Below are 13,541 nucleotides of genomic sequence, written 5' to 3'. Positions count from 1 at the left end.
TTGAAGGTAGCTAAAGCGAGTACTTAAATTTTGTATAATTTGTAAATTCTCATATCTCTTTTCGCTTCTAGATATTCTAGATATTCTTAGTAAAAAAAAAACAACGGGTTGCACTCCGGGAGTGCCGGCAGAAGTGAAAACTCAATGACATTGTAACAGTTTTTCGATCAGGTCACGTGTCCGTCTTACGTCTTACTAATCTTACGGTCACGCGACCTGTCGCGAGTTTAACATTTTTCCCCATCACAAAAAGTGCACAGCGCCGCTAAAGAAGTTTTCACTTCAAAAAGTTTGTCGTAAATGTAATTTAAAATAAAATAAAACAGATCAAAGATGAGTGATGAGTTGATACTTAAATCGGATAAAGGAGATATTTAGTAGGTAATATTCAATTATTTTTTACATTTTAACTTTAAAGCGACTCCACAGTTTTTAAGAATCAAATGCGCATAACCAAGTAAGGCGAGAAGGGTGGATTATTTATGATTGATTATGGAGTATTTTGTTACTACAGCTTTCAGGGCCCGTGAAGGCGGACGATTCTAAAAGCCTCCCCGAGCCTTCCGAGAGCTTCGGAATTTAGGAAACAAAAGAATGGAGAATGATAATCCAAGATTCAAAATGTTTAATCCTAATCAAAACGAACAAATCAGGAAGAGAGATATGTATGGAAAAAATGCTCAACAAGATGCAGGTAAGCACTGTTAATTAATATTGTTTAATTATTTTTTATGACAAATGAAACATACCTACAATATACATAATTCTTATGCTACGAGTATTTAAAAAAATTGGCAGAAATACGCCCGAATGCATTTCTTCGGGAAAATGTTCATAGAATAACGTTGTAGGTACCTAGAAAACGTTAATACATAGTATCGAACTTATTAAATATATTTATTTATTTAATCGTCTGGCATGTTTTTACAAAATAGGCATAGATACGTATTTACGTCGAATACGTGAATGACTCGTTCTTAATATATTTAATTATGTCTGTGTCTCACGGAAGTTTTGTTCGTATCGAACTTAGTTATATAATCGTAGGTGACTCAATTGAATGCTCTGTTTATTAAACAATCAGATGGTTCTAATCCTAACAAGGTAGGTAGGTACTCTCGGTGCGTTATACACATATAGCGATATCCTCTATCCTAAATTTTGAGGTTTAAAATAATTTCACCCTCGTAAAGTTAAACCGAGCCTGGCGCATAATTTTATTTAATCAGCCTTGGTAAATTACATCATCGCTCTTAAGTTTGTTTGAGTTAAGCTATGAAAATGATAATGTTATTACAATTTTCGTAAAGTTTTCTTCTAAAGTAATAGCGACTCACACCGGCTTCGCACGTGTTACACATAACCTAAACAAATTATACACCTAAACCTTCCTCAAGAATCACTGAATGAAAGGTGAAAACCGCATAAAAATCTGTTCAGTAGTTTTCGAGTTTATCGTGAACATACATACACACAAACAGAAAGACGCGGCGGGGGACTTTGTTCTATAAGGTTTAGTGATGATTGTAATAATGTGGCCATGTAACGTTTTAAGAATATTTTGAATAAATTATATGATTATGAAAATGTGAGAGTAACAAAATAATTTGCATTAAAAACTGATGTTTAAAATCTTAGTAGAAACTATTGTGGTTGGTACCTCAATATTTCTTAATGATGTACAGATGAAAACAAAGAGACTGCCCAACTGCCCGGTCTCCAGATCACTGCACAAGATGGCGAGCTACTAGACAAGCACGACAGCTTCTATATTACCACCAAGAGCCTGCTGGTCCTGTTTCAGATCATGGGCATCATGCCCATCATGAGGGTGCCGAAAGGTGAGATTGTAAGACTTTATGGTGTAAAGATGGGCGGGGCCGGGCCGTATCTTCCGGCGTTTCGTTTTCTATGGAGCACCACGTGATCACCGATCAGCCGTCATAAAAAATGAAATGTCGGCCGCCTCGGCCCGGGCTTGGCCCGGTCTAGCGTGAGTCATCCTAAAGATTGTAAGACAAGTCTTTATGGTGTAAAGATTAATCTTAATTTTACAACAATCACGAAATATATTTGAATAAACTGTCAACTATTGAAATTCGACTGTGAAACAACAGGACGTCGAGTTTTGTATCCTAAGATACACTATTTTATAGGCTTGTAAACTTTTTCAAAATATTTGGACTATGTACGTAAAAATGCAATTTTTGCTTTGTTAGATGCACAGACAACTAAGCGAACTACCTACAACTGGATTTCAAAAGCAACATTTTGGGCCTATCTCGTGTGGTCTCTTGAGTCAATCATCGTAGTAAAAGGTAAATGAAATTGACATTACTTCGCTAATTTCATTTTTTATTCAATAGTAACCTAAAATTAAAACTACCTAAACCTAAAAAAGGAAAATTTGCTAATTAAATACATAAGTTGGAATTGTAGTAGACGGGGTCCTACCATCTTTTGGACCAACCCGTCATCACCTGCGAGTCACCTTTATGGACGTGACATTGATTAACACTTGTTTTACTTGTAATTATCTCTCGGAGATTCGAGGTCGTGAACCCTTGGGTTCCGAAATAGAAACCACGTTTGAGTACGAAAGGCGTGACCTTAAACTATTGGTAGTAAATTGATGAGGACAGCCTAGGATTTAATGATTTAATGATATAGGGCACAGTGGATAGAATTGAATGATTGATTAATGAACTAAATTTTTTATACATAGGTACCTACTTATGTAGATCTAACAATAAGATTAATTTCGACATGTGATACTAACCAAGCTTGCTTTTCTATGCTTTTCTTTGAGCAAAATGTATACCAATGACAATGTATGATAGTTACTGAATAAATAATATGATATGATATGATATGATATGATATGATATGATATGATATGATATGATATGATATGATATGATATGATATGATATGATATGATATGATATGATATGATATGATATGATATGATATGATATGATATGATATGATATGATATGATATGATATGATATGATATGATATGATATGATATGATATGATATGATATGATATGATATGATATGATATGATATGATATGATATGATATGATATGATATGATATGATATGATATGATATGATATGATATGATATGATATGATATGATATGATATGATATGATATGATATGATATGATATGATATGATATGATATGATATGATATGATATGATATGATATGATATGATATGATATGATATGATATGATATGATATGATATGATATGATATGATATGATATGATATGATATGATATGATATGATATGATATGATATGATATGATATGATATGATATGAGATGATATGATATGATATGATATGATATTTACATTATTTTTTCAGTTGGGAAAGAGCGCTACGAAAATTTTCAAAAAAGTTCTAACAAGCGTTTTGACGAGGTGATCTACAATATTATTTTTCTGAGCATCCTTATTCCGCATTTCCTTTTACCCGTCGCATCGTGGCGGCATGGACCACAGGTTGCTATATTTAAAAACATGTGGACTCACTATCAGGTAAAATATAGGTACTATAAACCGACCGCTTAAATGAGTCCTCGCCTGCGCGGTACGGGGGCGGCGGGGAAGGTGCGGGCACCGAACGCCTGCCGCGCGCACCTTCCTCGCCGCCTTTAGTCGTCCTACCCCGTCGCCCCCGTACCGCGCAGGCGAGGACTCATTTAAGCGGTAAGTCTATAAATATGGCAATTATCTCCATATACTCGTATTAAAACTGTATCTGGTTATATATAGTTTACCATTTAATTTCAGCTAAAGTACCTCAAGATCACAGGGACCCCAATAGTATTCCCTAACCTCTACTCCCTGACGTGGGGCTTGTGTTTCTTCTCATGGGGTCTGAGTTTCGCCGTCATACTGTCCCAGCACTACTTGCAGGATGATTTCGAGCTGTGGCACTCATTAGCTTATTACCATATCATTGCCATGTTGGATGGATTCTGTTCACTGTGGTAAGTGTGATATTAAAATAAACATGTAGCGGAGGAGCTTGGAGGTTGCGTATTTGTTATTGGTATCAGAGCCAAAGAGAAAAAAAATCTCTAGCTATTTTTTCTTTAGTAGGTACCTACCTATAATCATAGACCTAATTATGCTTAAGATGTGCTGCCCCGGAATAAAATACCGTTCCCATTAAAAACTTACCCTCCACAATATATATACATATATATACAGGCTGTTTGGTATGTACCAAACACCCTGTATACTCATGCCTAGAAAAAAAAATTGGCCATGGTTTTTTTTACTACTGCGCAAGTAAAAATTTGAAATTTACGAAAAACTGGCATAGAGCTGAAAAACAAACGTGCACAAAATTAAAAATTTCTAGGCCTGGGAAGATAGCAAATGACTCAACCTATCTGCCGTTTTAATACACCCTGTATATGATATTATCTACTTTAGATGGTGATAGTCTAGTGAGTCAGATAAATTATAATCCGGCAATTTGAGCGAGTTTTCTAATTAAAATTGTGTATTAGTAGCACAAAAAATATATACCATAAATGATAAAATTTACTCTATTATCTTCAGGTACATCAATTGTAACGCATTTGGAACAGCATCTAAAGGTTTAGCCCAAAACCTGCACAAGGCTCTGGAGGCCGACCATCCGGCCCTGATGCTCGCTCAGTACCGCCATCTCTGGGTTGACTTGTCGCACATGATGCAACAGTTGGGTATGTACAGTGTATGACATAGTCGTACAAAGTCGAACAAGATTTCGTATCAGATATTTTCATAACCGAACTACACGTATTTAGTCTGACTTAGCATTTCCATAGCAATATTTGAACAAATCGTAAATAATTTCTCCAACGAATAAATATTTTGCCTCAAAGTTCACACCTCTTATAGTTCCAAATAAACCCAGGAGTTCCAAATAGTCCCAAGAGACGGAGCCAAAGTGTGCAAATTATAGGTATATATAGCTTTTATCGGCCTAGCTTCCTTCCCATTTCCAGTCCCGAGTAACGATAGGAGTTCTCGCTTGATATCCCCCTTTAACCTGTTGCTTGGTGCATTTAAACCCCTGCCCCTTTGTTGGAAATTATTAAGAATTTGTTGCCTGTGCTCCCACAGGGTGCTCCAAGCAAGCAAGAAAACATTTGGATGTGTCCATATGTACGTGTGTGATGTACTGCGCGTACAGAAGTAGTGCATAATTATTTTCCATCGTTATTTCACGGAAACGAACGAACGTGTCTTGCTATTTCAGTCGAGTCGCTTAGCTTCAAACTCTGGTAAATCCATCTGTCAGATTATATACGATTTTGGTATTAAGAAAAGGTAGGGTAGATACATATTTGCTGAGAGGGTCGAATGGATTTACCCTCGTTACAAAAAGCACTGAAATTGACTGATATAGCATGACAAATACGAACGTTTCCGAGAAAATACGATGGAAAACAATGCACTACATCTGTATCGTTAATATTCTTTGAAATTATATTTGTTCTTTATTTTTACTAGCGGTTTTAGGCGTTAGCAATTTTAGATTTTGTATAATATTACAGTTACGAGTAACACTCGAACAAGCTCTTTTAAAAAAAAAAACACTTTTCTTTAAATTAAATTTCAAATTCCTAATTTTCATGAATAAGAGATAAGCCGAACAAATGGCAGCCATCAAAATCTCTCATGAAATGTAATCTTGAAGATAAAACGTCTACGCCATTTGTGGCAGGTGGCATGCAATAAGGAGCCATTCGCGTCATCTGGCCCATCTTAAACAAGTTAGCAACTAATCTGAAGCTTGGCGTGATCTAGAGGCATTTCTTTCTTAAACTTGGTAATATGAGTTTTGAAATAGTTGAAGAATTGCGGGTATGAATGCTATACGTGTTTTTAAAAACGTGTCAGTGTGTGTGTGTCTTCTAACGGTTTCGCGTCATTTAGTTGTGTCAGTTACCTACATACATCTGTTAATTAATATTAAAAAAAAAAATCCTTACGAAATTTTATATGCATATTCTTATGCTCAGCTCTTTCAACTTATTATAATACTCTCCTCCATAGAGTACATAAAATCTCTGTTGTAACTACATAACACATTCTCCAGCCAAAAATGCATTTCCTCAAAATTGTGCGAAACTTGAGCGCATCGCCAATAAACTGTTTTACAGTTTGGCGAAACTTTAATTATTGGTACACTGTATTTTGTGCTTTGTTAAATAGATTAAAAAAAAACTTGTTCACAGGTCGGGCATATTCTAACATGTACGGCATTTACTGCATGGTCATATTTTTCACGACCACAATTTCGTTGTACGGCGCGCTGTCGGAGATATTGGAGCACGGTTTAAGCTACAAGGAGATGGGCTTGTTTGTCATTGTCGGCTATTGCATGACTTTGTTGTTCATTATATGCAATGAGGCGTATCATGCCTCCAGAAAGGTAAGTGGAAAGTTGAGTACTTTTTGATATGACTGATTAAATATCTTGGTTGGTATCCGACGATTTCCGAGTAATGGACGACTCACGTTAGACCTGGCCGTGTCCGGGCCGGAGTTTCCGGCGCTTACTTTCCTATGACATGACAGGCTATCACGTCACGTGATGCTTTCCATAGGAAACGATGCGCCGGAAGCTCCGGCCAGGACACGGCCCGGTCTAACGTGAGTCATCCTTAAAGCAGTCCTACCCTACTCAGCCCAGAACCCCATTATTAAGAGACGTATATTGCTGTGCCCATACTATGTAATAAGTTACAACCATAGTTTAATTATATTTAATTACACAAACGGGTCTACCGCGATATAATTTCATTGTTTTTACCTTTAATTCCGACGTTTCAGCTGAGTTGCACCAGCTGTGGTCACGGAAAGACTGACGTCCCAACAAATGTCAACGGAGATATTAATAAAACACCACTAAACTACCCAAAATTAGTTTATAAAAATGTTTGGGGTAGACAAAGAAATTGCAGCTACCCGTTAAAGTTTAATGTTTATTGTCCACGGCACGACACGCAACACTCACAGTATCCGTACACTGGTCCGAAGATATATCCGCTGGTTTCAACATTTGAATCACTGGTCCCCAAGTAGACGATAATTTGTACCCGTCCTCACGATTGAAATTTTTAGGGTGTTTTTTAATTTCAATCGCCTCTCTCACGATCCGCGGATAATAGTGTCGCTCGTTGGAGAGGACTTTGGGTTTATGTAGCTCAATCCAGTGATTCGTTCCTGTTGTCAGCAAGTGCTCAGCTATTGCGGATTTGTTTACATGGCGATTTTTAACAGCTGCTATGTGTTCCTTCACCCTCTCTTGAGTTGGATCAGTACTGAAGAAATTCTCCATTAAGACTGTATACACGCCGTTATCTAAAGTAGCAAGTCTTTTACGCAGCCCAAAGGATGTCATTCCGTACCAGAATCCCGGTGTCTACAAGATAGAATGCAGTTGTGGAAGTGCGTACATTGGCCAAACTAAGCGCAGCGTTCAAGAGAGGGTGAAGGAACACATAGCAGCTGTTAAAAATCGCCATGTAAACAAATCCGCAATAGCTGAGCACTTGCTGACAACAGGAACGAATCACTGGATTGAGCTACATAAACCCAAAGTCCTCTCCAACGAGCGACACTATTATCCGCGGATTGTGAGAGAGGCGATTGAAATTAAAAAACACCCTAAAAATTTCAATCGTGAGGACGGGTACAAATTATCGTCTACTTGGGGACCAGTGATTCAAATGTTGAAACCAGCGGATATATCTTCGGACCAGTGTACGGATACTGTGAGTGTTGCGTGTCGTGCCGTGGACAATAAACATTAAACTTTAACGGGTAGCTGCAATTTCTTTGTCTACCCCAAACATTTTTATAAACTAATTTTGGGTAGTTTAGTGGTGTTTTATTAATATCTCCGTTGACATTTGTTGGGACGTCAGTCTTTCCGTGACCACAGCTGGTGCAACTCAGCTGAAACGTCGGAATTAAAGGTAAAAACAATGAAATTATATCGCGGTAGACCCGTTTGTGTAATTAAATATGTGTACAAAACGCGAGAGTTTAAAGTGTTATATAGTTTAATTAAACAACCATGTATTTTCAAGGTTGGTCACGAATTCCAAGTGCGTCTCCTCAACGTGAACCTCGGAGCCATCGACCACAGCACGCAACGCGAGGTGGAGATGTTCTTAGTGGCCATCGCCAAGAACCCACCCATTATGAACCTGGACGGTTTCACTAATATAAACCGTGAATTATTTACTGCGGTAAGTTGAACTATAATTGTGCAAAATGGGGACTAGTCTGCGCTATTACCTATGTAGGGTAGGGTTTCGGATTTTCTATTTTTAGTAGGCAGCTATTTTTCACACACAGCTACATTTTCTGCGACCGACCGACCCTTTTCCAGGCCGCACCAATCTACAAGGTTTTTCCAAAAAAATATATTCCAATTATTCCAGCTTTAATGATTAATTTGAAAACAATTCACATTTCCCGCAATCTAATTTGAGCCTTAAATCGGAAAGCTAAACTTAAAATGATATTAGCGCTTAAGTGATCGATAAATTGGGCTATGCCTGGAAAAGGGTTTTAATTAGTTACTTGGTAATACTGGTACGTACCTATATATTTTTATTTAGTCTTAACGCGGCACTTGGAGGAGACCTTAAGGAATAGCAACGACACAAAGTAGGATGTTATGAACAATAATATGTTTTATCCTATGGCTTTCTATTTAAAACGAGTAATAGATAGAAAACATTATTAAGATTAAAATCAAGGTCAAAATCAACCGAGAGGCGAAATGCATTCCGTGTAAGGACAAAATAAGATCAATAAAGCAATTTGTTAAGTTTGAATGCTGCAATAAAAATATCAAGTAGGTACGCAGAAACTATGATCATGAGTACTCTACATTATTCATTGCTAGCTCTAAGTGAACGTTGTTTTATTACTTTAAACTCGTAAAACGAACTCTAGAAGCTGTTCCCGAAAATATCATGAAAATTCTACAACAGGGTCATATTTTTCTGCTGAGCACGTTTTAATACTTTAAGTCTCTTTAAGACAAGAGTTTGTCACGCTCATAGTCTAATAAAACATGGTCTTCTCTTCCCAGAGTGACACAAACTTACGTTACAATAACATTGCCACTTTATATACCTAGCACTATTGCATATTATCATATTCGCTCCTTGAGAAACATAACGTCATTACCCAAAAAATGGGGTTTTTGAGTTAATAATGCCATCTAGCTCGTATGATCGTAACGCACGCAATACGAAGACACCTATCGCCCTAGTTCTATTAGAACCGCCAGAGGGCGCTAATGTCGTTATGGCGAATAGAGGGAATAGGTGCCTGTCTCATAGGAACAATGTCATTAAAGGGAAGTAAATTGCATTTTTTGCTTAGTGACGGTTTTCTATGAGATTCAATGGTAAGTACGTCAATTTACATAAGAAATAGTGTATCTATACGTACTATGTCACTTTAAACTTATAATATGGTATCAAAATCAAAACTCAATTTAAAGCAATATCGTACTTTTCCCTTTAAGGACACTTGTACTTTTGAATTTAATAGAATAGAATAATGTTTTGAAATAAGTAAAGTGACATTATACCTATAATGACGGTTTTGCTTAAAACTTAAAGCCATAATGCTGACTAAAAATAAAAACGTACTGTTCTTTTACTTTAAGTGACATTGTGATTTTAAGAAGCTGACAGAAGTTTTAGCAGGTCGATCGTCATTATCTGTGTAGTGTCAATATGCTAGCTTAGTTTACCATAGCGACAGTTGGCATGCTTAAGTGAAAAATGACGTTTTAAGCTTAAAGCCACTACAACGGGTACAGAACGCTTATAACGGTGTGGTTAATGAATGTCACTCGTTGTTTAATGTCACTGTGTTGTATTTTTTCTATAAGGTTCATAATAGAGTTGTATTATGGGTACCTACTAGACGACTATTTATAATTAGATAGATATAGCCACATTACGAGCCCTATTGATCTAACTGTGGAACTAGGTTGGTATGTGTAAGATTCCCATATTTATTAATTATAATATAATATTATTTATGTGTTGTGTGATACTTTTTCATTCATCAAAATTAGCAAGTTATTTTTGTGATGTCTGTTATGTTCCAATTTTATTTCTGACAAGCTGACACAAAACACACATTAATTATTATTATCACTAGGTAGGTACTTACCTATTAATTACCCATAAAACTATTGTTCTCTTACAGTAGAAAATGTCTCAATGTGTCTTGAATGACAAAAAAGTTTAAAGCTATTTTAATAAAGTTAATACTACTGTTTTAGTTGAAACTGTTATAATAAAGTTAATACTTATGATGATGAAGAATTCGTACCTCCTTCAGAAGAGCTAGTTCTAATAACGTAATGTGTCACTTGTGAGTTTTTTGTTGTTTTTCCGGGTTGGTTTAATTTTGCTACTGGCTGTTTCTAAACTATTTATAATGTTGTTATTTTGAATTTGAACTTCTGAATGTGTATTTGTGGTATCTCTTCTTGTAAGGTGTCAAAATTACTTCGTAATTCTAAGTTAAACTGATCGTGGTTACAAATAAGAGTGTGTTTCTGTTTAGGTGTTTTGCCTATTTATGAATTAATTGCTTACGGTGGATTTAAGTCTTAAACTTTATTTTTGCTCTCACGGGTCTGTGATCGGAACTAAATTTAAACCTATTGATGTACCTAATACCTACATACATAAATATCTAATTAAACTTTTGTCAGATGAAAATATTATTATATAAGTAGTCAATTTCGTGTGTGATATTCCGCCAGGCGAAGTCCCTGGGTCCAGCGACTTTGAAGTTTTTTTGAGAAAGAAGGGATTACTTATCTACGTTCATGTTTCGACCAAAGGCAAATGGAATAGACCTAGAACTACGGTCGTTTCTGCTGCCAAGGCCATATGTGGTCCAACTATGTATGTGTGCTTGATCTGACTTCACCAAGGACAATGGTCCATGTTTCCTGCTTTTCATCAGTAGATTTATTTAGAGGGTCATAATCTCGTAATACTCTTCAATCTTATCATCGCAATGTGTAGATGTTGATGCGTAGGCTTTGATTGCGGTTAAGGTTAGGTATATAGGTAGCTTTGGGATTTGGGATATGCTTAACGTCAACACAGCCATCTTGTCGGAGTAATTTGATAATCCGACAATGTTGTCCTGCCACTTCTTTTTGACGACAAAGCGTGTGGGTATCTTCCGCCGGGTAGTTTCAAAGTAGCGCCAATAACAGAAAAGCTAAGGGAAAAACGTCTGAGGTGGTACGGTCATGTACAGAGGCGTCCTGTAGACTACATGGTAGCGATCGATATTTCAACGACGAAGCGAGGACGTCGAAGACCACCTGCCACCTGGCTGACGACGGTTCACCGAAACCTGAAAGACCTCAATATAGACGCCGACGTTGCACTCAATCGTGCAGAATGGAGGAAAAGAACAGGGAAGGCCGACCCCAAGTAAATGAGAACAAGGCCTAGCAGGATGATGATGACGTGGGTATCTTCCGCCCGGGGATTCTTAGCACCACTTTTACAGGGTACTTAGCGCCGTAACGAGGAGTCGTACATGTCAAATGAGATTGGGCTATAAGCCCACCATGCTGGTTCAGTGCGGGTTGGTGGATCGCCAGAGGCTTGTTTGGTATTCAACAGGGTGACCACGTGCAGGAGAGGCTGGTCTGGGGCCCGTTACATGGCATTCGGGCCCCTTACATCGCATCCCCCAATTATTATCCTCGCCTTTGTTTATTTACTTTGGTAATTTTTGATCGTAAAAATATAGCCAAACAAAACAAGCTATGAATACTCTAGTTTTAAAGAAAAACTAGTCTTATTTGCTAATTTTTTAAGACTGAAAGTCGCTTACTTTAGTAAATATTAATTAACATCCATGTAAAATGATTCTATTTGCGCTTTTTCTTTGAAATAAACGTTAAGTTATATCAAATAACTGGATATAGTGTCACTGTTCCATAAATTGAATCAATATTGCGAAGTCGTCATGTGACATTAAGCAAAACTAAACGGAATAGTGACATTACAATTTTCTTTTAATTGAATTATCTTAGAAATTAAACAAAAAAAACACAGTTTACTCAAATGACTCACAAGATTAGTTTAAAATCTAACAAAATATAGCAAAAAACTCTTTCTTTTATCTCTAGTACGGCAGTTTTAGACGTTTGAAGATTTCGAAAATTTTAAAGCTCTGTACCCAAAAAACACGTTTTTCGCTTAATGACACTGTGTTTCTCAAGGAGCGAATTATGTATAGCGCTGTCGCATGATGACACTGATGACGTAGGCTTGTGTCAGTCACGTGGTCGGAAGAGAGTACCAGGCGGAGTATATTAATACCATGGTCACGCTTATAAGCGTTTTATTACTGCCAAATAGCACAACTAGTTTATCAATCAGTTACCTCAAAAAATAATTAGTAGCTGCCATCACCAATGAGTTAGCATCAGGACATAAGGCAGCGTTTAGATGCAAGGATATACTTGCCATACAAACAACAACACTACCCACACACACAGCCACACACTTGCCACAGCCATAATATACTTGCTTGTAGAAGTCATATGACTTCTTCATTTTACTTTAACTGTGTGACCCCTCTACCAACTTATTGTTTCGGTTATAGTTATAGCCCATGGTAGACTGATAGAGAATGTCTTCTGGAATTAATTCCGCCAATTATACTATCGTGTACTGTGCAATAATGTTTAAATAATAATAAACAAATAAACCTGAATAGTAATTTAAATGCCACGCAAAGCTGCCGTTGAGTCTACCGAGTGCCTATATTATAACAGATACATTTCTCGGATAAATACCTACTAAAAATTTGTACCAGACACGGTCGTCTCTGATCACTTCACTGCCATTAATTGCTTTTGCGCCCTTGTCACTACTAGTATATTATATTCTACCCCGAGGGCTAGAAGTGGCAAAACCTTGGCAGACAAAAATTTAGTTTTAAGAAGTTTGATCCCTTTACACGAAAAGAAGAAGAAGTATATTATATGATAAGCAGAGTGCTTTATAAAGAATATTTGTCTGCAGAACATATCCTTCATGTCGACGTACCTCATCGTGCTGATGCAGTTCAAGCTCACCTTACTTCGACAAGGCGCACGGAAAGCTGTCAGGTCGATCGTGAAGGCCATCTTCAACACCACCACCATGCTACCTGACGAGGAATATGAAGACGATGAATAAAATAGGTACACAATAAAATGCACAAGTGTGCCGATCACTTGATAGTAAACGGATAATCATACCATTAACTAGAAGGATTTTGAAACACTATAAGTTTGTACGAATTTTAATATACGAGTATATTTTAAATGCTTCAGTTAAAACATAATTAGATATCAAACTTATGCATAATTCATTTGATGAATATAGTGTCACAATAAGTAGTATTCTAGATTCATCCAGTCCGCCTCTTGTATGATAAGTTTTCTGTTAAATGT

General features: G+C 36.9%; 1 protein-coding gene across 1 annotated transcript; it reads left to right on the top strand.

The window, feature by feature from the left end:
- The first annotated feature begins 492 nt into the window (after window positions 1-492).
- Window positions 493-13,294, top strand: LOC134794224 (gustatory and odorant receptor 22). The gene is made up of 9 exons (XM_063765964.1): window positions 493-694; window positions 1,686-1,841; window positions 2,220-2,318; window positions 3,381-3,553; window positions 3,809-4,008; window positions 4,589-4,734; window positions 6,256-6,452; window positions 8,116-8,277; window positions 13,129-13,294. Exons 1-9 carry the CDS (start codon window positions 595-597, stop codon window positions 13,282-13,284), a joined length of 1,389 nt encoding a protein of 462 aa, XP_063622034.1. The 5' UTR covers window positions 493-594; the 3' UTR covers window positions 13,285-13,294.
- The last annotated feature ends 247 nt before the right edge of the window (window positions 13,295-13,541 follow it).

This window comes from Cydia splendana, chromosome 10 (assembly GCF_910591565.1).
Source record: "Cydia splendana chromosome 10, ilCydSple1.2, whole genome shotgun sequence".
NCBI lineage: Eukaryota > Metazoa > Arthropoda > Insecta > Lepidoptera > Tortricidae > Cydia > Cydia splendana.
Note: the sequence above shows the minus strand (reverse complement) of the source record. Positions and strands in the feature narration are given on the sequence as shown.